The following is a 25500-nucleotide window of genomic DNA, read 5'->3' on the forward strand; positions in this document are numbered from 1 at the left end:
TTTGCTCATTCCAACCAAAAAGTTCTATTTTAACCTCATCGGTCCACAGAACTTGTTTCCAAAATGCCTCAGGCTTGTCTATATGTTCATTTGCAAAGTGCAAACGCTGATTTTTGTGGTGAGGACGTAGAAGAGGTTTTCTTCTGATGACTCTTCCATGAAGACCATATTTGTACAAGTATCTCTTTATAGTGGAATAGTGTACCACAACTCGTGTCTGCCAGATCTTTCTGGAGGGATCGTGCAGTCAAACGTGGGTTTTGAATTGCTTTTCTCACAATCCTGCGAGCTGTTCTGTCTGATATTTTTCTTGGTCTTCCAGATCTTGCTTTAACTTCCACTGTTCCTGTTGACTTCCATTTCTTAATTACATTCCGAACAGAGGATATTGACATCTGAAAAAGCTTTGCTATCTTCTTATAGCCTTCTCCAGCTTTGTAAGCGTCAACTATTTTCACTTTCTGTTTTCTAGACAACTGCTTAGAAGAACCCATGGTGCTGATTGTTGGGGCAAGGTCAGATGAGTCTGGCCATTTAAAACCTTTGAGATTGACATCACCTGGTCTTCCCAGACAATGATTGAGAACAGTCCATAACACTGGCAGGTCTCAGATTTGCAAAAGGGGCAGTGCATGCTATAAATTCTGCAGGGTGCCCAAACTTTTGCAGACGCCATTTTTTTGTTTTCTGTAATTTTGAAAGTGTAAATGATGGAAATAAAATCGAATTTTTTGACATATTATAAGAATGTCTAATCTGTAATTTGATGCCATTTGGAGATTTTTCCATCTTTCCTTGGCTTCGTTATGCACATTAATACACATTTTTACCTGGGGTGCCCAAACTTTCGATCCCCACTGTATTATTACAAGTGTATACTAACGCAGACACATCATGAATATGAAATGTTGAGGTAACAAAGTGGAACTAAACTTTATCTGAGCATCTCAAGCCGAAAATGTAATTTAATTCACTTTTAATAATCAACGCAAATTCACCCATCTATCCATGTCTCTGTCCTTTATTTTGTTTTGCCAATTTTTAACCATTTTGCCAAGGCACCTCTTGTTGTCCAAGGCCATTGGCTGTCTGTTTAAGGACCTGTTGGGCACCCTCAGAGAATCCTGCAATATGAAGACACCTGGAGGCTCTCTGGTTGAAAAAAGTTGGTGTAGGTGGATGTTGTTTTAGCCACTAACCCCTTCACTGCCAGTGTCATTTACACAGGAATCAGTGCATTTGTATAGCACTGATTGCTGTATAAATGACAGTGGTCCCAAAAACGTCTCGATGTGTTCGCCATAATGTTGCAGTCACAATAAAAATCAATCGCTGCCATTACTTTTGGTAAAAAAAAAAAAAATTACTAAAAATGCCATAAAAACTACCCCCTATTTTGTAAACGCTATACATTTTGTGCAAATCAGTCGCTTATTGCGATTTTTTTTTTTTTACCAAAAATATGTAGAAGAATACGTATCGGTCTAAACGGAGTGAATTTTTTATATATTTTTGGAGGATATTTATTATAGCAAAAAGTAAAAAAATAATGCATTTTTTCAAAATTGTCACTATATTTTTGTTTATAGAGCAAAAAATAACAACCGCAGGGGTGATCAAATAGCACCAAAAGAAAGCTCTATTTACGGAAAAAAAAGGTCAATTTTGTTTGGGAGCCACGTCGCACAACCGCGCAATTGTCAGTTAAAGCGACACTGTGCCGAATCGCAAAATGGTCTGGTCTGAAAGTGGTTAACAGACTGTACAATTAAGGGGTTAATTCACATTTACCAAAAGCTGCCTATACAGGCAAGGTGTGCCTCAAAGCCATTTTTGTAAAGGTGAACTATTCCTTTAACCTGGGAGATCCCTGGGTGAAAAAAAATCCGCTGTAAAGATCCTCCATAATAACTTTACCTGCACAAACTTCCTGGGAAGGGGGAAATAGTAGCACAAAAGCTTAACTTCATTTTGCTGGTGCCACAGGTGCCTGTCAACACTGGAGATTCTGTCTACTCATGGTTGATCATAGCAGGAGAAAGTTCAAAAAATTGTTATCTAGCATTTGAACAGCCTTTCCTAGGAGACTTGGTTGGAAGAGGCTAGCAAGCCCACTTTCCCTTGCACTTTCTCAGCCCCAGAATCAGGAAAGGAGCTGCTGTGCTCAGGCAGCAACATCACCCTACTGAGACTTGGTGTCCAGTGCCTCTGGTCAAGTAAACGCAACCTGGTGCATCTACCCAGCAGGAATGTTCCCTTACTGTTGCCAGAAGGAAATCACACAAGCCCCGGGCAGTCCACCAAGGTAGTAGGCCACCTCCCAGTACTGGCCTTCCTAAGGCATTGAAAAGGGAGTGGGCTCAGACGTTTTTCTGCCAGTAAAGAGAAAAAGAACTGGGAGGCAAGAACCCCACACCATCAAGTAGGTTGAGGCAAAGGGGCTGAGCGGGAGGACAGCAGGCAAAAATCCTGAGCTAAGCCTTTCACCAGGTTCCAAGCAGGGCATCTCCTCCAGAAGGAGAAAACACAACTTGCAAGTTCGGCAGAAGGACTTCCTTAAACCACATACACACAGGCCGAATGTGGGGCGACAGTTGGACATTTCGCACAAGCGTACAGCAGCCGATCTGACAGAAGCCGGCCGAACGGGGCATGAACGGAAAAGGTCTACAGATCAGCACTCTCAGCCAATGGCTGAAAGCGTTGACCAGAGTGTTCTGGCAGAATACAATAGAGCAGCAGGGGAGATGGCTGTACTAACATCGGATTATGAAGTACAGTGGCCCCGACTCAAGCTGTCAGTTTTTTTTTCATTCAACCGCTTGAACAAAAAAAAAAAAAAAAAAAAAAAAAAAACTAGCAGTGTGTACTAGACTTTAGTTTTTGGCATGCATTTTCTATTCCTGTTGGAGGAGGTGCCTCCACAATTTGGGAAAACTTGTTACGAGTGAAAAAAAACAACCTCAATATTAAAACATCATAAAGGCAATACAAAAGGAAATTGTAAATTTTTGCGAATTCAAGGGTTAAGGAAGAAAGCATAGCAAAGTTACTGAAGTCTACCGTGACTACAATTATCACAATGACAGTGCAAAAATTACGTAATTTTTATTCAGAACAAAAACCCCCCAAATTCTCTATATATGAATTTATATTTAGAGAAAAAACATCTCCACAGTTCTAAAATGTATTAGTCAATTAATTGCATTGATTATTCAAAAAATACCTGTTAACATTGCCAAAAATCTTGGTGGTTAATACCATCCTGTGCTGCATGCTCATCAATTACATTATTTCTATTTATCTCCAAGGACCACTGAAGCCCATCCCTCTATGTTATGGTGAAAGGAGATTGTAGGTGTAATGTAGTCCTGTCTCTTCTTATCCTGATACAGTATACAAATAAACAATTGCAGTTTTCTCATATCTGTTCAGTGCTGCAATTTTTTTTTTGTTTAATAAAAATGACTATAAATCTTGCAAAGCAATAACTTCCTGTGCTTTCTGTTAGTAATCAGTTATAATTGCTAACAGAATCTGAACTACAGAACACCTCCCATTATGTAGTGGGGAGATGTTTTGTATTCCTAACATACTGTTTTAGGTCAAAGATGCTATTCCAAACAGTACAGTGACTGAGCTTTAGGAACACAATAATTGTCACTGTCACTATTTCTAGGTAGAAAGAAAAGCCTGATGGGTTTAACACCTATGCAGTGCAGCAACAAATGTTACATATGTTCCTATTAATTTCAAATGGCTGCTCACTGCAACGGTCTTAGTGGCCGCAACACTCAAATGCACTCGGGTTTGGTGGTCTACATAAAAAAATCAAAAGATACTGCAGGAACATTTTTCATCTGCTCGGTTACATTGGCAGGCTAATTAAATTAATGGGCTGCCTTAATCCAATGTCCCAGAGTGATGCGAAGCCAGCCTAATGCAGCTACCACATATATGTTCTTGTGTTTAAATAGGCTTTAGGTTTTCATAAAAAAAAAAAAAAAAAAAAACAAGTTTCTTGTATTTTACGGATAAAAAAAAAAAAAAAAAAAAGACCCTAATACAAAATTAAAATAGGTAAACATTTTGTATAACGGTTTTTATACTTTTTATTAGACATTAAATATATTATCTATTTTATAGTAACAATTTAGTAATACATATGCAAGGTATCTTTATATTGTCGAAGATACCCAATATTACAATGAAAAATACAAAGCAACATATATCTAACAAGAACACCACTAAAGTACATAAATTTGGAATGTATAATAACCGGTAAATGAAAAAAAAAAACTAAACCAGATTTATTAAGATGAAAACTGGACTAATGTTTCTATATTTACTAAAAGTTTTTTTTTTTTTTTTGCAGAATTCTCTTTGCAAAATACAGAAACCATGTATCCCAGTCTATCACTTAACAAATGTGGCCACTGATATCCAGTATAAATGAATGGCAGCGTGCTAATGTAATCAGTAACAGCTTTTTTTTTGAATATTGATTTTGTTTAAAAATGCATACTAAAAACTGAAATGTAATTATTTATGAACATATATAAAAACAAAAAAACAAATGCTTCGGGTGGGTTGTCAAAATGTGGGTTTTTGAAGAAAAAAAAAAAAAAGCCTTTGGCAATGGAAATATAGCAAATTTAAATATAAAAACAAAAATGGAATAATTGTAAACATGCCTGTAGACTAAAGAGATTGATGTGTGTAGAAAACGTATGCATAGGGCGACATACACACACACGCACACAGACACATACAAAATGCATTGAACCCGTTCCTTACAAGATGGAACATCACAGTAGAGTTAGTAAATGCTTATATAAGATTGAAAATGATTTTCACTTTGAGACCATATTTGTTTATGCTACAGGTGACAGTACATTTAAACGTTACATTTTTTATGAAGTTAAAAATCAAAAATAAATAAAATACCATACAAAGAGTATATTTGTGGAGAAAAAGTTTTCATTTTTTTTTTTTTTTAGATTGCACCATACAGCTACTGTAAAGAAAGTGGCAATACACGTCTCTATAAAATTTTCATACATGAAATGATATGCAGGAATATTCATAGATTGACATGAAACAAATACATAAACCATTTAATATGTTTCAACCAATGCACATAAATACCGATTTTTTTCTTTAGCGTATGTTTTTGCACAACTGCAAATTGTTGATCGGTCAACAAGACTGTCCCAGACAAATATAACTAGCATTCAGTTCTTAACACTACAACCTTTATCTACAAATAATTTCATTGTAGAACTTTTTTTTTTTTTTTTTAATATGTTATAAAAGTGAGGAGTCTGACCTCAGTTATAATTTCTTGAAACATAATTTTAACATTATGCAACTTATGCTAACACAGTTGTAATCTGTGTTTTACAAACAATATAAAGCATTCTAAATAAAAAAAAATACACTGAGAGATTAAAAAAATCTCAAATATAAAGTGATGGAATGTATATTTATATATATATTTATATATTTTCAGCATGATAATTTCTTACAAAAACATCTTATATGTAAAAATATTTAGGTTAGTAGATAATACATAATATGGGCAACTCTTAAAAAAAAACGTGCGGTTTGTTTTTGTTTTTTTTTGTTGTTTTTTTAGATTACAGACAATATAAAAACATTTGCTCAGTTTGAGCCAAATAGTGTAACATTTATAATAAATGCACTTTTTTTTTCCTCCAAGAAGATACATCTGTGCTTTTTCAGAAAGTGCTGCAATATATTCTTGAGAAGCACAGACATTTTAGACATTTTCTAGCACATGAATGAAATGCAAAGCAGGTCAAAACAATAAAAACAGATACAAAGTCCAGGTATAGAGAAGGATCTTAAAGTCAATTATACTGCAGCGGTACAAGCATTATTCTATAGGAAAATTACACTCAGCTATGGAAATTTAACAATTAATGCTTAAATGAATAGTACATAAACTGGCAGGTAGTTTTAATTGGTGCAGCCAATGCAGTACACAACTGGGACAACATTTAAGATAACAATGGAGCAAACATGAAGATGAAAAAGGATAACTAAACCCACGAACAAAAACACATAGTTTACTAGTTCCTAGATGTGGTGGCTGCAAAAGTTTTAAAAGCGGAGCTCCATCCTAAAGTGGAACTTCGGCTCCTCGGAACCCCCCTCCCTCCGGTGCCACAATTGGCATCTTTCGGGGGGGGGGGGGGGGGGGGGTGGAGATACATGTATAATACAGGTATTTGCACCCACTTCCGGGCATAGATAGCCGCAGAATCTGCGGGTATTTACGCCACTTCCTGTCCCTTCCCCGCTGTCTGCTGGGAAACACATGGGTCCCAGAGACAGCAGGGACTGTCTGTATTGCGCAAAGCAACTCGTGCATGCGCAGTAGGGAACCGGCAAGTGATGCCACAAAGCTTCACTTCCTGATTCCCACACCGAAGATGGCGGTGGCAGCAGCCGAGAGCTTCGGATCGGCAGATCGGCTTCGGGTGCAGACATCGCAGGCACGCTGGACAGGTGAGTGTCCATATTTTAAAAGTCAGCAGCTACAGTATTTGTAGCTGCTGACCTTAACAAAAAAACAAAAACAAAAAAACGGCGGAACTCCCGTTTTAAAGGTAACTTTTTCAGCAAGTACCTGTTGATCTTGCTTAAAATGCAGTGCCCTTGTCATTTCCTGCGAGTTGAACTGAAGCATAAAAAAAAAAAAAAAAAAAAAAGAAAAAAATATAAAAATGAATGTCTCTTCTGTAAATTCCTAATCTCCCCATCTTGCATGCAGTGGAGATGAACAAAGGCGGACATATTTGAAGACAAGAACAGGAAGTGTTTCAATTTCAAGATTTCCAAGTGAAAAAAAAAAAAAAAAACGCATGAGAAAAACAAAACAAAACAGCTAAGGACTGGCAAACAGCAATATTACTTTCTCTGTTTGGGTTTAGATATGAATTAGAAACTTTATAAAGGCATACCCACCATCTAAAAGCAGTGTTGGTCTGTAGGCTCTTATAACATAATGCCACTATTCACTAGGAATTAGCGCCATAAAAGTCTGCCTTGCAGAGCATTTTATTAAAAGGTACAGGCAGCACTGCTGTGATTAAAGTTTGTGTATAGTCAGCACTTTTTATTTTAGTTTTCAATAGAGAAGGGTTGCTGTATGTCCCCTAGGGAAGCTTTCCCTTCACTTCCTGTCCCAGATATGGAAAGTCAGGGGAATGCTTCCCTGCTTGGACAGATGTCCCCAAAACAGGTGTGCCAATTGTAAGATTTATTTTGCTCTGCGGGTAGCTGTAAAGTTTTGGATTTCCCATCCCTTTCAATTTCAGAGACAATGGTGTCAGCAAAAAAGAAAAGGTGTGTTTTCCAAAGGGAGACAGAGAGCAAAAAACAAACAGGTGTTTCAATTCCTCTACAGGTTCATCAAAGCAAAAAAATGTTCTGCAAGTACTAAGGCTGGGTTGGACAAATCCAAAAAGTTTAAGTTTGGTAGCTGATACACCTTTTCTATTAATAAAGAAGACATATTCCCTGGTTCCTTGCCTGTTGTCCAAACCCTGTCCTAAATGAATAAATGCAAAATCAAATGTCAGAGTATATTAAAACAAGGAAATTGTAGTTAGGCTGGCCATAAAATATTTGAATCCCAACCAGTTCAGCAGGAACCGGCCAAGATTCGAACCATTAAAAGGCAGGCTGAATATACCAAGTTGATCGGTTGATCAAATTGGCTACAACCAGCCTGCAGGACTTGCTTGCGATTATAGCAAGCGGCTGCTATTGCCATTAGCAATAATCAGTCTCCTCCCGATGGGGACAGATTTCTCCCCTGCCCACCCCCTCCTCTCCCGCCGGGAGAAGCCAACTGCTTAGCAGGAGGGATTCCCCTGTCAACACTATCTGTGTTGACAGGGGAATCATGCATATTTCTTTCCTGCAATCCATGGTTGCAGGAAAGAAATTCACACCATCTATGGCTGGCCTTACTCTCACAACTGCAGAAAATGTACCCGAATGCATATGAGGCTTTTTAAGTTATTTGATACGTGAAATCGGCAAAAACTTGTCAAAGCCGAAGTTTAATAAAAGCAATCATCTTACAATCAATGCAAAGTGTTCCTTGTGCTGCTGACTGTGGGTTTGTTGCGATCCTCTGCCCCCCACTCTCTACCGCAGTAATATTTCTGTGGTGGTCATATGAACTGAGGGATCTTACATATATACTTTTCAAGAGTACCAATAATGCCTGTGCTTTTTGACCACGTCCTCCATTCATAGAAGCTGTACTATAGCTTCCACTAATGACAAACCCTCTATGAATGGAGGAGGCAGACCTTTCATTCACCTGCCTGTCCTACATTCATGGAAGCTTTAGTACAGTGTATATAAATAGGGTAAGAAGGCAGCAAGGGGAGGTATAGTAGGTACTTTTAACAGGTGCATATGACAGACCCCTTGATTTGTATTTTCAGAGGACTTTGGATTTCAATTAAAAGTCCTCCGTCTTCTGGTCACACTTGTACAGTAAAGCCCTATAGAAGTCTATGGGACTCACAGGTCAGTCCATGGGACCACACAGGTCAGAAGACAGAGGACAGACTTGCAGCGTGGAATGTAAACATTTCCCTGAGGCCACAGCTTTCTGATCGAGGTATGTGTGCATCTCTGGAGAGGGAGGTGGAATCCATTTAACCACTTCAGCCCCGGACCATTTGGCTGGCAAAAGACCAGAGCACTTTTTGCGATTCAGCACTGAGTCGATTTAACTGATAATTGTGCGGTTGTGCGACGTGGCTCCCAAACAAAAAATTACATCCTTTTTTTCCCCACAAATAGTGATTTCATTTGGTGGTATTTAATCACCGCTGCGGTTTTTATTTTTTGCGTTATAAACAAAAAAATAGCAACTGTTTAAAAAAACAAAAAAAAAACAAAAAAAAAAAAAAACACATTATCTTTTGCTATAATATCCCCCAAAAATATATATATATATAAAAAAAAATAAAAAATTTGCAATAAGCGTTGATTGGTTTGTGCAAAAGTTGAAGCGTTTACAAAATAGGGGATAGTTTTATGGCATTCTTAATTATTTTTTTTTACTAGTAAAGGTGGCGATCAGCGATTTTTTATCGTGACTGCGACATTATGGTGGACAGTTCGAACATTTTTGGCACTATTTTGGGACCATTCACATTTATACAGCGTTCAGTGCGATTAAAAATACATTGATTACTGTGTAAATGTGACTGGCAGTGTAGGGGTTAAGTGTGTCCTAGGGAGTGATTCTAACTGTGGGGGGGAGGGGCTATATGTGACATGACACTGATCACTGCTCCCGATTACAGGGAGCTGTGATCAGCATCAGTGGCACTAGCCAGAACGGGGAAATGCTTGTTTACATTAACATTTCCCCGTTCTTCCTCTCTATGAGACTATCGCGGGTATCAAACCATAACAGCCTTGTTTACTGTATTCATTGAATGAAACACTTGAACTTGCCAATGCCATCCTTTCCAATCCAAGTGTTTCAACATTTTTGGAACTGCAGTTTTCACTGACCTGATCAGCCTGTTCCAGGTTAGCAACAGTGAACATTCGCTGCAAGATCAGCCTTTACTTTCCGTTCACCTTTAAAAAGATATAAACAGCTTTGCTTGGGGTTACTTTACACAGATAGCTGAATTAAATATGTTTAGGACTGTATCAAACCATTCTAAATGTCCAAAGCTCTAGCCAAAAAACAAGCCATTTCAAAAGGTGGTGATCCCCATGTTCAGTTAAAGAACTTTATTAAAGGGATTTAATACTTTCTTGTTAGTAAACCACATGAACTGCTTGTTTTACCTTAAACAAAAAAGGTAGTTGTAGTTCTCTTTTTGGTTATGATGAATGCCAAGGGGTTCCCCCCCCCCCATGTTATTAATATCCAATTCTCTGAGCCAATGTGCCGGTTTCCTTACTGTAAAGAAGAGTCCTGCAGGGACTAGAACAGTTGCATTTAGAAGGGTCACAAAAGGGTCTTTAAATCTTAAGGCCCCTTTCCCACAGGACGGATCCGTGATGACCGCCCCGTGAATATCTGCTTGCTCAGCGCGGATTTCTCAGTTTATCCCCGCTGAACCGGCGGATGACAGGGCGTTCCCTGCACACATCTCTGCTCTCCCCTATGGGGGATCGGATGAACACGGACAGTCTGTCCGTGTTCATCCAATCTGCTCTGCAGAAGCATAGAAAAAAAAATAGGAGAATCTGATCATAGCGGAGATGGATGATATCGGGTGTCAGCGGATGTTCATACGCTGACACCCGCTATCCCATAGGGATGCATGTATGTCTGAAAACGGATGGATGAAATACAGACATATGGTCCGCACGTGTGAAAGGGGCCCAATATATAAAATTTAAGAGCACAGAACAAATTACAGAGTATGTCTGGTGCTCAGTTGCTTGCAGCTGTGAATGGCCCTTGTAATCAAAGGTCCGTTTTAAATGCTATTATTCTGACACAGTTTTGACTCCTCAATTTAGCAGTGACTTATCGACAACAGAAGGTACTAAACAGACCCATTACCTACACAAAACATACTGAACTAAAGCCTTTATAGACACCATGTAATACTACCTTACACTTTGTCACATGTATAGATTCTTCAATAAACGCCTTTTAAAATGTCTGCAATACCCTGTGATCATTTCTATCCATAAGGATGTGAGCAATTCATATCCTGGTTAACATGCTTATCGCTTATGATATTCTACTGGCAAACCCCAGAATGCACCAGACTTCCAACAGGCTGTAAGTGTAACAGATATTTAATACGTTAATGGGGGTGTTATTCGACCTAATCTAAAAGCACTTTAAAAGCAGAACTTGTCATTTTTTCATCTTTCCATCCATTAAATCTTCTGCCCTTATTGTTTTAACGTTTAATAAAAAAAATTCTGCCAGTAAATACCTTATAAAGCCCACTTCCTGTTTCTTGTCTGGTCATTAGCCTAGGCTTATGACATCATGCACTGCTCCCCCTCTCACTCTGAGAGTTTGCCAGGAAGGGGGGGTTATAAGTGGGACAATGAGAGCTGCAGACCCAGAGATGTGCCTCTGTGTGTCTGTTTAAATCCAGGAAGTGAATAGGCAGCAGCTTCAGCTGCCCACAGTTAAAATGGTTGCAGCCAGACTTAGTGAAGGGAGATTTCTGCAGCATATTTGGCAAGTACAGACACAGTGTGTATATATATATATATATATATATATATATATATATATATATATATAAAATAATATACAAAGATGTTTTTATTACAAATTATGTGAGCAGACTGCAGTTCCTCATTAAGATACTATAGAATATGTATTTTCACTGAAACAGAATTATACAGAATTTTAGGAGGGAGCAGTATCTATTTTTGTTCTTTTAATTAGAAGCCTCCTGCGATTTGTCCATCTTTTACACCATTACACTGCTCAACCTTGCTTTAGATACTAACAGCAAATATATTTAAAACAGATGTCCAGGTTTACTTTCACTTTACTTTGTTTGGGCCAAGCTGGCCCAAACAAAGAATTTCCTTCACTGACATGTTCATCCACTGGGCACTATGTATAAACTGTATGTAGCCTCAGCTACTCACAGTATACAGCACTGTTTACCGGTCTCACACCCAGAACAAAAGTAGCTTTGGCCTGAGTGGTACTCAGCCATTCATGGGCAGCTTTGTATCCTAGCAATACAAAGCTTCCATTGACTGCTCAATTCAGATTGTGACTCGCTGACTTGGCCAGCCAAACAGAGGAATCTTTGTTCTCATTGATACAATACAAACTTGCCTAAAAATGTTTGCCGCTCAACCCATTTCTATTTTGTTCCGGGTGTGAGAGGAGAAGGTCTCGTCTTACACCTGGAACACAGTGCTGTATATATACAGTTTATACAGTACTCCCAGTGGGTGCACGTTAGTGAAGGAAATAGTTTGTTTAGGCCAGCTTAGATCATACGAGCTATTTGACCTGTTGCCAACCAGCTGCCGTCATATAGTGGCAGGTTGGCACGGCTGAGCAAACTGGCATAGGTGTACGTTGCCCGCTTTAAGAGCTGTGGGTGGCACACGCACTCGCGGCACGACTCTGGAGCCAATGCGCGCGGCTGCGATGTCCGCTGGCCACCCGCGCGATCACTCCACAAAGAGTCAGAACAAGGATCTATCAATGTAAACAGACAGATCCCCATTCTGACAGGGGAGGAGAGAGAGATCTGCTGTTCCTAGTGATCAGGAACAGCGATCTCTCTCCTCCTCCAGTCAGACCCATCCCTCCCAAGTTAGAAACACCTCCCAGGAAACACATTTAACCCTTTCCCTGCCAGTGACATTTACACAGTAATAAGTGCATTTTTTATAGCACTAATTGCTGTATAGATGTCAATGGTCCCAAAAGTGTCCGGATCTGTTTGCCACAATGTCGCAGTCCCACAAAAGAAAAGAAAAAAGAAAAAAAAAAAAAAAAAAAAAAAAAGCTGATCACCTCCATTATTAGTAAAAAAAAATAAAAAAATATTTATAATAAAAATGCTTAAATCTATTCCCTATCTTGTAGACGATATTGGACTAAGCCGATGAAGATTTTTTTTTTTGGGGGATATTATAGTAAAAAGTAAACTTTTTTTTCCAAAATTGTTGTTTTTTTTGTTTATAGCGCAAAAAATAAAAACCGCAGAGGTTATCAAATACCATTACAAGAAGGCTCTATTTGTGGGGGGAAAAAGGACATAAATTTTGTTTGTGTACAGCGTCGCATGACCGTGCAATTGCCAGTTAATGTGACGCAGTGCTGTATCGCAAAAAAACGGCCTGGTCAGGAAGTGGGTAAATCCTCCTGGGGCTGAAGTGGATAAACTGAAAGTAAATCTGGACATCAGCTTTAAAGTGTATGTAATGACAAAACATTTTATCTTAGTTTGACTGTGGAAGCAATAGATCTTCTATCAAGCTATTATTGCCATCTGTGTCCACTTTGTTTGCCCTGGTGACCATTGTCATCAAGACAAATAGGGAGGGAAAATCCTAACTGTTAAAACGGTCACCGAAAGGGTTAATCATCCCATGGGGACAAATGTACTGGTGACATCTACGAGGTGACCTCACAATTTACAGGCAATCTTTTCTTTCATTTCCGGTTGCAATTCCAGCACAGGAAGTGACGGCAAATCGTCCCTGTGTGATACAGATAGCCAAATGTAAACTAATAGGAGGAGTTTCAATCCATCTCCACTCTAATCGTACGGAAAAAAAAAAATGAACTACACAATTTAACTAAGACACATTATATTTTTCTTAGTACACTGCAATGCTGTCTGTCAACTGTATATGCCTTAGGCGGACCACCATACTTGTTAAATTTTTTTGTACAATTTTCATTTAGATTTACCTTAAACTATGTCTTGCAAAGGCCTGCCTAATTGGATACAATTGAAAGTCGTTTAGTTTTGACCTCATATTATATGGTCTTTGGTAAATCTAAAGGAAAATTATACCAGAAATTGAACACGTATGGCCAGCCTTAGTCAGATCATGTTAAGGAGCAAACATTTTGCCCAGAAAAATGAATGCTTACATAAAATGCTTGTATCATGCATCTACAACATAAACATAAAACTTTGCTCTTAAAAAAAAAAAAAAAAAAAAAATTCCTCCAACGCCAATTAAAAAATAAAATAAAAAAAAAAACATGCTACAATGCATGTACAAACTCCTGTTAGACCCGCAATGAAACTGTATGCAGCTTACAGCACAGAAGTGTGAACAAGCCCTACAACTCCATGTCTCATTATTTCAATAAAAATAATCACAGTGCTTCGTAACAGTCTTCTCAAATGCTCCTCGCAACTATAACATTTACACTGACAACAGCCACAGAAAGACAACAAAGTGGAGGTGGCCAGTTAGCAAGAGGACTTGGCAAAACCAAATTGGGGGGTGGGGGGGTCTTTTTTTTTTCCAAGGGTTAAGTTATTACCAACTTTGCCTTCGATTTAGCAAACACTCAATGTAGACTCCCGTTTTATTGTACACTTGGCAAGAGTTTAATAGAAAATTATTTTCAATTTATTACAATGGATTCGCTGACTGCCCAAAAATGTTTATAGACCGAAACATAAAAAAAAGGACCCGAACAAAAAAAATAAAAATACAACGTTCTAATCCTACACACTGGTTTCAATCCATTCCACTGTAAGGTACAGCAAGAAACTGGTTTCAATCCATTCCACTGTAAGGTACAGCAAGAAACTTTTGGTGAGCCTCATTTTACCTAAAACGCCAGAAAAGACAGAACAGGCTGCACAACACAAACAATGCCAACTGTCTCAAAATACATGCATCAATGACACCTTTTACATATCAGAGTAGCATGAAAAACTTTTACCTAAATGCAAAAGGTACGCTATGCTTACTTTTTTACAAAATTATCAATAAATGAATTTTTCATTTGCAGAAAGAAAAAAAAAAAAAAAAAAGAAACAAAATTAAAAAAGATGTGCAATGCAGAATATTTGCTAGGCAAAACAAATGGTATACTATAATAATCTTCATCCAACATTTTAGATATCTGTAAATGCTACCATGTCTATTTTATAAAGGTGCAGTTTGATTTAGCTCTTCTCTGCTAAGGCCACAGGTCAGCATAAATACAGAAATGGACACTTAAGTAACAAACCTAAACCTTTGTTGTAGGTTACGCCATGCAAAGCTGAACATTTGAAAGGGACGTGCTTTTAAAGCAAATGGTCCATTATATAAGCAAAGAGCACCGTCTTGACCTTTGAGTTTGTTTTAAGGCATTTAACACCATGGCTCTAGAACACAGGATTGTACAGTTCCCTCTCTAAGAGTTGCATGATGTTTTATGTTCCACAAATAGGAGGATTCTACTAATCCAGCCATTTAATAAGTGAGCAGCAAGAATGGAAATGCACTTATATATAATACAATCATTTCCATCTATAAATTTAATTAGAATAATTAAACATAAATATTGAAAAAAAAAAAAAATCTTTAGGAGTAATCTCTGGAACACGGCACTTAAAATCTATTTAATTACAAAGTACTGGATGATGATGGCAAAGAGGAATGCAACAAGGGCAAACACGAGGAGGAGCAAAAAGGCAAACTGCTCATCGCTGAGAGGCTTCTTCTTGATTTTCATGGCATCCGATGCAGTGTTAGCACAAGGCAGATCTAACTCTTGTCTTTGAGATGAGAATGTGGTGCTTGGGCTGTAGGGACCACACAATTCTTGCAATCCATTGGTGTCCTGGTATTGCCGTGCCGCACAAACTCTAAAACGGTATTCACAGTTTGTCTGAAAGTTTGTGAAAGAGTACGAGGTGTCTGTTCCTTTGTATACCTGATTAAACAAGAAAGAAATGTCACAAAAAATTATAAAAAGGACACCAAGTTATACTAATTTCTTAATCTTTTGCACGGTGTATTTAAAGTGCAACCAAGGGCAGAAGCAAAAATGACTAGATTAAGCCTGCCTTGGTTTTCATGGTTTCTCAACCGATGATACTCTAGGTCGCATTTCATTTGTCTTCAGCAATTAGATTACTTTTCAATTGTCTACGTAATACAATCCTTCTGTGTATGCTATATTTTTTTTTATTTGGGGGGGAAAAAAAAAAAAAAAAGAAAAGAAGAAGATTCAGTAATAATTAACTGTTAACTCCACTAGTAGATCAATTGATTTTCCACTTATTTTAACAGTGATAATGTAAAATCACAGAAGTTTTGCCACTCTGCAGACGGGGGAATTTTAGATAGATACATACATAATTTTAAATGGACTTTAATTAACAAATAAATTGCATACAAGTAGGACCGAAACAATTAATCGACAAATAATCAATTATGAAATTAATTGATTACCATTTTCATAAATCGATTAATCGGCCACTAACATAATGGGGTGAAAAATATTCTTTTTTTAAAATAGCCCTTAATACTAAAAAGAGCAAATCGCTACTGTAAATATTACTGTCACAGTAAAAAAATTAACCCCTTACAGTAGCGATTATCTGCCTTTTCTGTACTAAAAATGGGCTAATTTTCGTTTTTTTTAACCCCATTATGTTACTAAACATCTTAGACCTGGTATGTGTTTTTTTGGTGCTTTTTGCAGAAACGCACTACAGTTCATTTACATGGTTCCCTATGGGACACATTCACATCTATGCTTTTCAGCTGCTGTGTAATTGGAAAGGCTTAGGGAAAAAAGTGCTTTTTTGGTTCAATATACTTCAATGGAGAAGCTGAAGAAAAGCAAGTAATGCATTTTTGCAGCAATTTGTGTTTTTTAATCTACCCAACGACAAATTGGCCAAAAAAGTCTGCAAAAACGCTAAATCGCAGCAAAATCACGTGCGCAAAAAACAAAACGCACTGCAGAAACAGATCAAAAGCAAACAGCATAGGTGTGTACCAAGCCTTATGCTTGCCACACGGATACATTTTCAGACGAGAATATTCAGACGAAAAATCTTTGTACATCAGCTGAATGAAAGAATGTCGTTTGAAATTTTCACTTGCTTTTAACATTCGGTTTTTAAAATGAATGCAATTTCTGAACGAAAACCACATACACTGTCCGAAAATTCCTTTGACCAAGAAGTTTTCTATTATTTCTAAATTTTCCTGTCACTGTGGTTGAAAAGTAATGTCGATTTGACCCCCACTAACGATTAGAAAAATCGAATGAACGTTCTTAAAATTAATTTTTTATTTTTTTTGAAGGAAGACATTGTTTTTGTATGGCCAGCATATAATATATTACAGGTTCTGTTTGAAAATTGGCAAAACAGTCTAACTTTTTTTTTATTTTTATCTCCGAATCTGATGATATTTACCAGATTCACCCTTTAATAGTATATCTCTATTAATAGTATATACAGTATCTCTCTTCTAATAGTATGTGCAGTATATGTTATGACTCTTCTGTCGGTTATTCTCAGAGTGGATTCGAGATTTTGCTCTCTAACCATATAGTTGGTTATTTATATTTACCACTGCATAGAGATATTTAATAAAAATTGCCCGTTTATAAAACTTTACATATTAACTAAATTATACACCACACTTTTTTTTAAGGTTATTAGCCGATTACTCGTAACAATAATCGGCCAACTAATCAAGTATGAAAATAATCGTTAGTTGCAGCCCCACATATAAGTAACAAAACCATTTAAATCAAACCGTGCAATTGCAGCTACAGGGATTCTTTTATTTTGGGGAAAGATGTTTAAACCACAAATATATGGCGATCCTTGCAAGCACCTTCTAAGTACAGTTTCTCCCAGTTCTCACTTTTACTGGACCAGCTTGGCATGCATGTAAACATTTACACAGATTAAAAATGCATTATAATTTACATTATAAGGACTACGAGATAGCCGCATTAAGGGAACTATCAGACAAGTACCTGATCAACCTCTTTTCCATTGGTGAGCTGAAGGATGTAAACAATTGCATCTCCCCTCATTGGCTGTAAAGGCTCCCAAGATACTTCACAAGAATTGCTGTCAATCTGCTGTATTCTAGGTGCTACAAAACAAGAAGAGGATTATTACATATGCTTCAAAACATGGCATTGGAAACGCTTTTTTAAAGCTCCCTCAAAGCCAAAGTCCCTGTCACTAAATAAAATGGTTAGCTTACAGTCCTGTTTACACCTTGCGTTTGCTTCAAAATTTTTTAAGTAGTATTAGAAGTCTATGACATAACTCGCTTGGAGCACCTGCAGCTTTTGAGAGGCTTTAATTCAGCTTTAGCTTTGCTTTGTTTTGGAGGTTTTGCAGGTATAAGATATCAACACACACCTCTGTGTGTGCATCTGCCAAGCTGCAATAAAGCTACAAAAAATAAATAAAAAAAATGCATCACAAAGCATTACAGAAGCATCAAATACACATTAATCACTTCAGCCCCAGAAAGATTTGCCCCTTTAATGACCAGACCATTTCTTGCGATACGGCACTGCGTTGTTTTAAATGACAATTACGCGGTCCTGCAACACTGTACCCAAACGCAATTGATGTCCTTCCCCCCCCACAAATAGAGCTTTCTTTTGGTGGTATTTGATCACATCTGTGTTTTTTTTTTTTTGCGCTATAAACCCAAAAAAGTGTGACAATTTTGAAAAAAAAAAAAAAAAAGCAATATAATTATAGCGTTTCGCTATAATATCCCCCCCCCTCCCCAAAATATAAAAAAACAAAAACAAATTTCTTCCTCAGCTTAGGCCGATATGTATTATTCTACATATTTTTTGTAGAAATCACAATAAGCGTATATTGATTGATTTGAGCAAAAGTTATAGTTTATATAAAATAGGGGATATATTTATGGCATCTTTATAATTGTTTTTTTACTAGTAATGGCTGTGAACTGCCATTTTTATTGGGACTGACATTGCGGCAGACATTTTGGACACTTTTGGGACCATTGACACTTATACAGCGATCATAGATAAAAATAGTCACCGATTACTGTATAAATGTCACTGTCAGGGAAGGGGTTAACACTAGGGGCAATCAAGGTGTTAAGTGTGTGTCCTAGGGAGTGATTCTAACTGTGGGGGGATGGAACTGCCTGAAGGAGGAGACATATCGCTGTTCATACTTACTATGAACCACAGATGTGTCTCCTCACCCCTGACAGAACGTGTATCTGTCTGTTTACATTGACAGATCTCCATTCTGTGTTTCTCAAGGGTGCCCAGCACTTTACTTCACTTTCTATGTCATGTGGGTTTCTTAGAAAAACAAATTCCACTACTGAATTTTGGTAGTGTTCAGTACTGCTCAGTTAATGGTTCTGGAGTTTCAGTAGTCAGTATTTTTAATGTCTGAATTTTGAATAAAATAGGGAGGGGTGTAAAAACTAAAGTTCAGGCAGAGAAAGCAATGTAAATGAATGCAGCTCTGAGCACATTAAAACATTTTATAAGGAACACACTGGTAGGAGGAGAGCGCACAGTGACAGGTACGGGTAAGTGTAGCATATACTTAGGAAAGTTTGTAGGAATGTTCTATACACAAACTGTGCCCATAAAAGCCTTCAATATTTTAAAATTTCTAGAGGGGTTTAAACCCATCTTTGGGTGTCATACAATAATTAAAAATAATTTTATACTTCAAACACTTTTTATTAAAAAGCATTACATTTCACTTCGTAATAACCATTAGAACACACTAATTCTAATACCTTTTAATGCTGGAGGAAGAGATTTGGTTGTGGCAAAACTGAAAACTTCGGAAAATAAACCATCTCCAGATTCATTATATGCCTGTATTCTGAAGTTGTATGTAGTGGATTCATTCAGTCTTTGCACCTTGTATGTATGGCAGGGACCATTGTAGATTGTATAAAACCTGATAAAAAGAACACATTAATACAAAGTAGCTTACAGTTCACAATTGAAACGTGAAAAGTGAAATTAAATTAATTACATTATAATCAGTGTGTATAGCAATCCAATTAATAGAAATTCTAGGGCTAAGGCTGGATTCACACCTATGCAAAATGCAAAAAGCACCAAAAATGCATAGATGTGAATCCAGCCTAACAGAGCTCCACAACAACAGGACTCGTGCTTTCATATGAATGCATAAAAATATATGAAAGCCCAGATAATAAAATCCCACATAAACTTAAACATGTTAATGTAAAAGTTTTTCATTATTTTCAAATCTTCAGCCTTCATTAAAATAATATCTGGTCATCCGGTCATTAGGTTAGGGTTTATGTCTGATACCTATCTGAAATCTGCATCAGCTCTATTTTTCAAGGATCACCCCCCCCCCCCCGTCATCTGAATGTCAAACGCAATTCAGACACTGCAAGTTTCAGCAAGGTTGCTGTGCTTTTTTAAAATTCTCTATACTGTCAACATAAAAAAGAAAAAGCAACCACTATAGTGAGACTAACTGAAGCTTTCATAAAAGGAGACCTCAATGTCTACAAATTATATAATTATTATATATAATTATGTAGGAACTGAAATGAACAGATTTATTTAAGCAAACTACATTTTAAAAAGCACTTAAATAGTAAATCTGAGATTCCCCACTTTATCATTGAAAGTCAGTATCCTGAACACTTGCTAGCAGTGCAAGTAGACCAACTAGTCCCAGAAGTCCCTGGTGGCACCTAAAGCTGAGTGTGCCCAAAAAGCTGGACTAGATCAGCAGTTATTGACTTTTTCTTGCTCTGTAAATGCATTATAGGAAAAGTAAACTGCTTATGAACTAGCAAGTTTAGTGCTAATTTGGAAAGAACAAATGCAACATACTGGAAGTAATAAGCAAACATAAGTGGACTGTTGCAAGATTAATTAGTTGATTTGTTGTCCATTAGCTGCAACAAGCCCTGAAGCCTGGTAATTTGGTCTTGTTAAACAGTAACCATGCGGACAATACTCTACTAATGGCAGACAAATTAGAGAGGTGAATTACACATTAATCAGCTGCACATCTCTGCCATCCTACTCACCTACTTAGTTTGTCCTCCATTTGTAAATTGTACAGTGATGTTTCTGTGGCTAAAGCTTTGCTAGATCCATCCCCCCATTTTAGTTTAAGGCTCTGGTGACTGAAGACCACACATTCCAGATGAGGGGGGTTTGGAGGTGGAGGTTTTGTTTTGGCTTTAATATAAGAACTGTAAGGACCCGATCCTAATAAGTTTATGGCCTGGATTCGTATTCTAAAGAGGGGGAAACAAAAAACAAAAAAGTGACATGCATTTATATAAAGTATAATAAACAATCACATTGTTAACTTGAGCAATACTTAGAGAAATTGCAAAACAATTTAGTTGGTATGCTGGTTTAGTTTTTAAACGACAGGTTCAGTTTACAATAAAAACTCAACATACATTTTTGGCGAATGGAAGGGTTAAAACCGCATTTCATTTTTGTATTCCTGAAGGTGCCTGGAGGACATAAATGCCACTCCACAGGTAAAGGACGCGAGAAAACTGATAAGATCTTAAGGTTTGGCAGCCCAATGAGAGTTGAAAAAGCCAATATAAATTATACTCAGTAATGCAATGTCTTGCAGATTCTTCAGCTCTGTCCAGATTCTAATTCTCCATTTTTCCAGCTCTGTTGAATGAAGCCCCCATTAACCTGTCAGGACATATTTTCAAACACAATTAAAGTTTTCTCTTCTGGGCCTTTACCCAGTGGAGTGGCACTTTTGTGTTCCAAGCTCCCGGGACTGAAAATCTGCCTACTAGACTCCACGTACTTGCACCTTTCTACTCTTCTCTACCCTAGCCTAAAATAAAGAAAAAGCCCCTGCATAAGCACCATATTTACCAGGGGCTTTACTCTCGAGACCATGTATGGCTATTGCCAGGCATCTTGCAGTGACATATGCGAGCCAGGGAGTAATTTAGGTGCTCACACACGCCGGTTCCGGGTATTTATTTCACACTGAAATTGGTTGGTAGTGCAAGAAAAGAAGACTGCATGGGAAAGCCAAGCAGACCTTTTACTTTTTCCTTGTTATGCAAAAAAAAAAAAAAATGGTTTGTTGCACTCTAATTGGTTTATCTGATTACTTTATCCACAAATCTAAAATAATGATCAAAATTACCGCTCAATAAGCAGAAGCTTTATTATATAAAAAAAAGTTGATTCTTTTGAATTGTATAGAATATTTAACTTAGATATGTTCTGCAGAAAGCAGTTTGATATAAGGCATTTTCTACTTGGCAAATCAGAAATGCTAAACTAAACAGTGACAATTAAAAAAATTCTAAGTTCCAAGTTTTCCATAGGAAGTTACCTGTAAGTGCGGTCAGGGATAAGATTAGTTAGGATACAGCTAGTGACATTCTCCACTGAGATCTGCTGCTTCTCCCCATATTCTATAGTGTATCCTGTAATATCTGACCCATTACAGCATGGCTCTGTCCACTGAAGAGCAAGGCACTCTGATGAGGAAGGAAGAGGAGTTTCCAGGAGCTCTTCATCAACAACCTGCAGATCAACCACTGCAGCAGGTATCGATGGTGGTGTAGTAATAACTGCAGTGTCTCCAAACAGTCCAATACCTGCTATGTTGCCAGCCTATAAGAGAAAACATAATAAATCCTCACATTTTGTGCTAAAATGCAGTAACCACATTTCTAGCAGAAATACATTAACCAGGTGGTCGCTACAAACCTGAACTCGACAGTAATATGTTGTAGCTGGTGTAAGTCCTTTGATATCATAGCTTGAAGATGAACCTGTATAAAGTATTTGCATACATCCTTCCATGCTTCCCCACTCCAGTCGGTATTCGGTAATTTCTGATCCATTACATCCAGGAACCTACGTGTAAAAGGCGAGAGTTAGAAATCAAACACGATTGGTTAGTAATTTAGCATTACGTAGTGTTGCAAGCTGTTGCAGAGCTTATTCTAAATATTTTGCCTAGCATCTCATTGATATCTGTAATAATTTGGAGCATTTTTTATTTTTTTAAATACTGAACTCTAAGGGGATTCAAGGAATCTGTTGTACCTAAAAGGGTAATTTTAATTAGTCTTGAGATAGACCCACTCATTCCAGATAGTACAAGCAGGTCCACAACCTCTATAATAGCACAGCTTCCTTAAGAACACACCCCAGTTTGCTGACTGGACAATAAAAGAGCAGACGCACAATGGTACATCACTCTGCTCAATGCCCTCTTCTCCTGGCAGCACATTTACTGTAGGCACACGCAGCAAAGTATGAATGGTTCCTTGTGCTAGCCCTCCATGCCACCACTGCTGCTGAACAGAGGATTACTGGATGCCAGGTTTAGTGTTTACTGGTGTTTTTTTTTTTTTTTTTAAATCTGCCTGCCAGTATTACCTGCATTTAAGGGGCTCAGCATTTCTCATGGTATAGACATTGTCAGGACGTATGAACACCTAAACCAAAAGCTCACTTTTCACTATAAAAGTCTGCATTTTCAGTCTAGATATGAATAATGTTCAATTAGTTCAGCCCTTTGGATGGACTAAGTACAGCCAATGAGTGAACGGTTAGGCAAAAGCTGACGGTTGTGTAGCTACCGATAACTTTCACAGTGCAGGCAGGTGGTGCAGTGCAAAAATCACACACACAAGCGATTTTAAGACTTGACATATTTGCTATATTAAATTAACAAGAGCTGAGTCTAATGGGACAAGTCTGTCGGCCAAGAAATACCACACAGATACATTTTACTTAAAAAGTTGATAATGTTTTATATGCATTTACTTGACACAACCTCATCTTAAATAATTTTACAAAACAATTGGGTATAATATGGAGTGTTAGCACTAAAATTAATTTTATTATAGTTTCTCCTGAATATATATGTTCAATAAACAGTTGAACCAAGTACTTTGACAAAAAATTGCAACAGCCATCTTTTTATTGTACAGGTCCTTTCAGAAAATTATAAAGCAACAGGTTTACTTAACTGCCCTCTCCCAAGCTACACATTTTCTTTACCATTGCTCACACCCACTGATTTTCTCTGGCCGCCTGCAGAAAAGGGAGCATATGCCCTAAACCCCTTTCTCCATGGTAACAGCACTGGTACTGGTACTTGGTGATAGACCAGTCAGACAGCTACTGTCACATGCATTAAAGGAAAACTAGATTAAATAAAAATAAGCAGCCTGCCATCATCTACATCCTTCTGAAAACTAAGCTGCCTGGTGTCAAAGGCATCCATTCCTGAGTTGCTGACATAGAAAAAGCACACATCCATTAAATGTAAGGATTCTTTGTTTTATCCTTTTAAGCTTTCCAAACTTGGTACTGAAACTTCTAGTCAGCGTAGCAGCCAGGAAACTAGCATTTTCACAAGAGGTCAACAAAAGAAGTCTACACAAATCTTTCAGCATGGGTTTCCTTTAAATCTCTTAATATTTGGAAACAGTGGTGTATAATCAGTTTAGCAGAATAAACTGGAAAAAAAATGAATAATCTGTTTAATAAAGTAATATATTACTTGAAAGGAGATGGTGAATAGGATAAATTTAGCAAAACCATATGCAGCTTTCAAATTCTTAATGGAGCAAACCAAGAAAGTAGTCTATACAGTCCCTCAAGGAGCAATAGAAACAGATGCGGTTTACCCTATTAGCCTGCAGGATCTGCTACTTCAATCTGTGCAAGTTTACTGAAACATTTTTCCTTACAGCCTAATCACGAGCAGTTTTAGAAATCAAAAATGGTCTTTTGCAGTATCTACTTCCCTAAAATTATAAGACACTTTATTGTCATTGTATACAAATAAATTTTTTATCAAGGTACTCTTCACAACAGCAATTTAAAAAACATTTCTCAACACAACCACACATACATACCTCCTAGCACATGCCCCTGTAGCTGTTCTTAAATATAACAAAACACAAAATGTTTAAAAAAAAAGTAAACTACCTAGGTGGATTGCCCCATGTGCCGGTATCCATCAAAGCTCTAAATAAGGGGTGCCCAACCTTTTGAAGAGTGAGGGCCACTTAAGCAACTTGGTAACTGGTCGTGGGCCACAATAAGTGGAGCGGACGGGTGACAGATCCGTGTCCACTCTGTACATGCAGAGCAGACACGGACACAGCCCACTCTACTCTGTGGGCCCTCCCATCTGATCCAAGCAGATGGAAGGAGACAGTTGGAGGTAGGTGGGTGCAAATGGACACAAGCCCATTTACATCTTCTGCTCCATAGAGGTGAATGGAGTGTCCATGTGGGATGAACCGATGATGTGAAAGGGGCCTAAGGCAGAGTGCATTTGGTATCACTTCGCTTGTGAAAGGAGCCGGCACTATGCAGGCAGCATCAGCATATGTGGCTCTGCTTCCTCCACAACCGCTTGCTTCATCTACCGCTGGCTTCATTCAGAAAACTGATGCTCTGGGATGGCGGATGGGCAACCCGCGATCCGGGCTTGCAAACCTGCTATCCCAAAGCAGGAGTTCGCAGGCCACATCAGAGGGCTCCACGGGTCACTGATTGGGCACCTCTGCTCTAAATAATAGTCACAAGTGATGTAAATTTTTGAGCCTAGCAAAGGACAATATGTTAAAAGATAAGGTCATTTACAGTAAAAATAAATGCACACAATTTTGCAAGTTATCAAAAACTTGCATTTATTATTATTTTTTTACACTGGGGCCTGCAAGAAATAGCACCTGTGATTAGTGGATTAAGGGTGCAATGTCAGGCTCGCGCAGACACGCAGTACAGCTATCTGCCCAAACCCTGGATGGGAAGACAGTTACTGAACTGCAGAAAAAGTCAATGAACTGCAGGGGCACCAATTATGTTCATAGTTCAATGAGAACTACAAGCTGTTGCAATGATGCAGATGAGATTTGTAGTTCATTGATTTACAGATCGCTGTAAATCAGGGGTCAGCAACCTTTTACCACTTAAGGGCCAGATTCCATGTATGTGAA

General features: G+C 37.9%; 1 protein-coding gene across 3 annotated transcripts in view; it reads right to left on the minus strand.

Annotated features, from left to right (window-relative positions):
* Positions 1–14072: 14072 nt before the first annotated feature.
* Positions 14073–25500, minus strand: part of LOC143924856 (fibronectin type-III domain-containing protein 3A-like) — a 144678-nt gene continuing 133250 nt past the window's right edge. For all 3 annotated transcript variants that reach the window (XM_077449551.1, XM_077449391.1, XM_077449471.1), the window contains 6 exons: positions 22241–22390; positions 21861–22144; positions 20560–20772; positions 19273–19439; positions 17489–17610; positions 14073–15418 (listed from right to left, as the gene is read on the minus strand). In XM_077449551.1, coding sequence (XP_077305677.1) covers positions 15101–15418; positions 17489–17610; positions 19273–19439; positions 20560–20772; positions 21861–22144; positions 22241–22390 — 1254 coding nt within the window. In that variant the 3' untranslated portion in view covers positions 14073–15100. The remainder of the gene's footprint in view (positions 15419–17488; positions 17611–19272; positions 19440–20559; positions 20773–21860; positions 22145–22240; positions 22391–25500) is intronic.

This window comes from Lithobates pipiens, unplaced genomic scaffold, assembly GCF_037356315.1.
Source record: "Lithobates pipiens isolate NorthernLeopardFrog02 unplaced genomic scaffold, aLitPip1_a1.2 Scaffold_1, whole genome shotgun sequence".
NCBI lineage: Eukaryota > Metazoa > Chordata > Amphibia > Anura > Ranidae > Lithobates > Lithobates pipiens.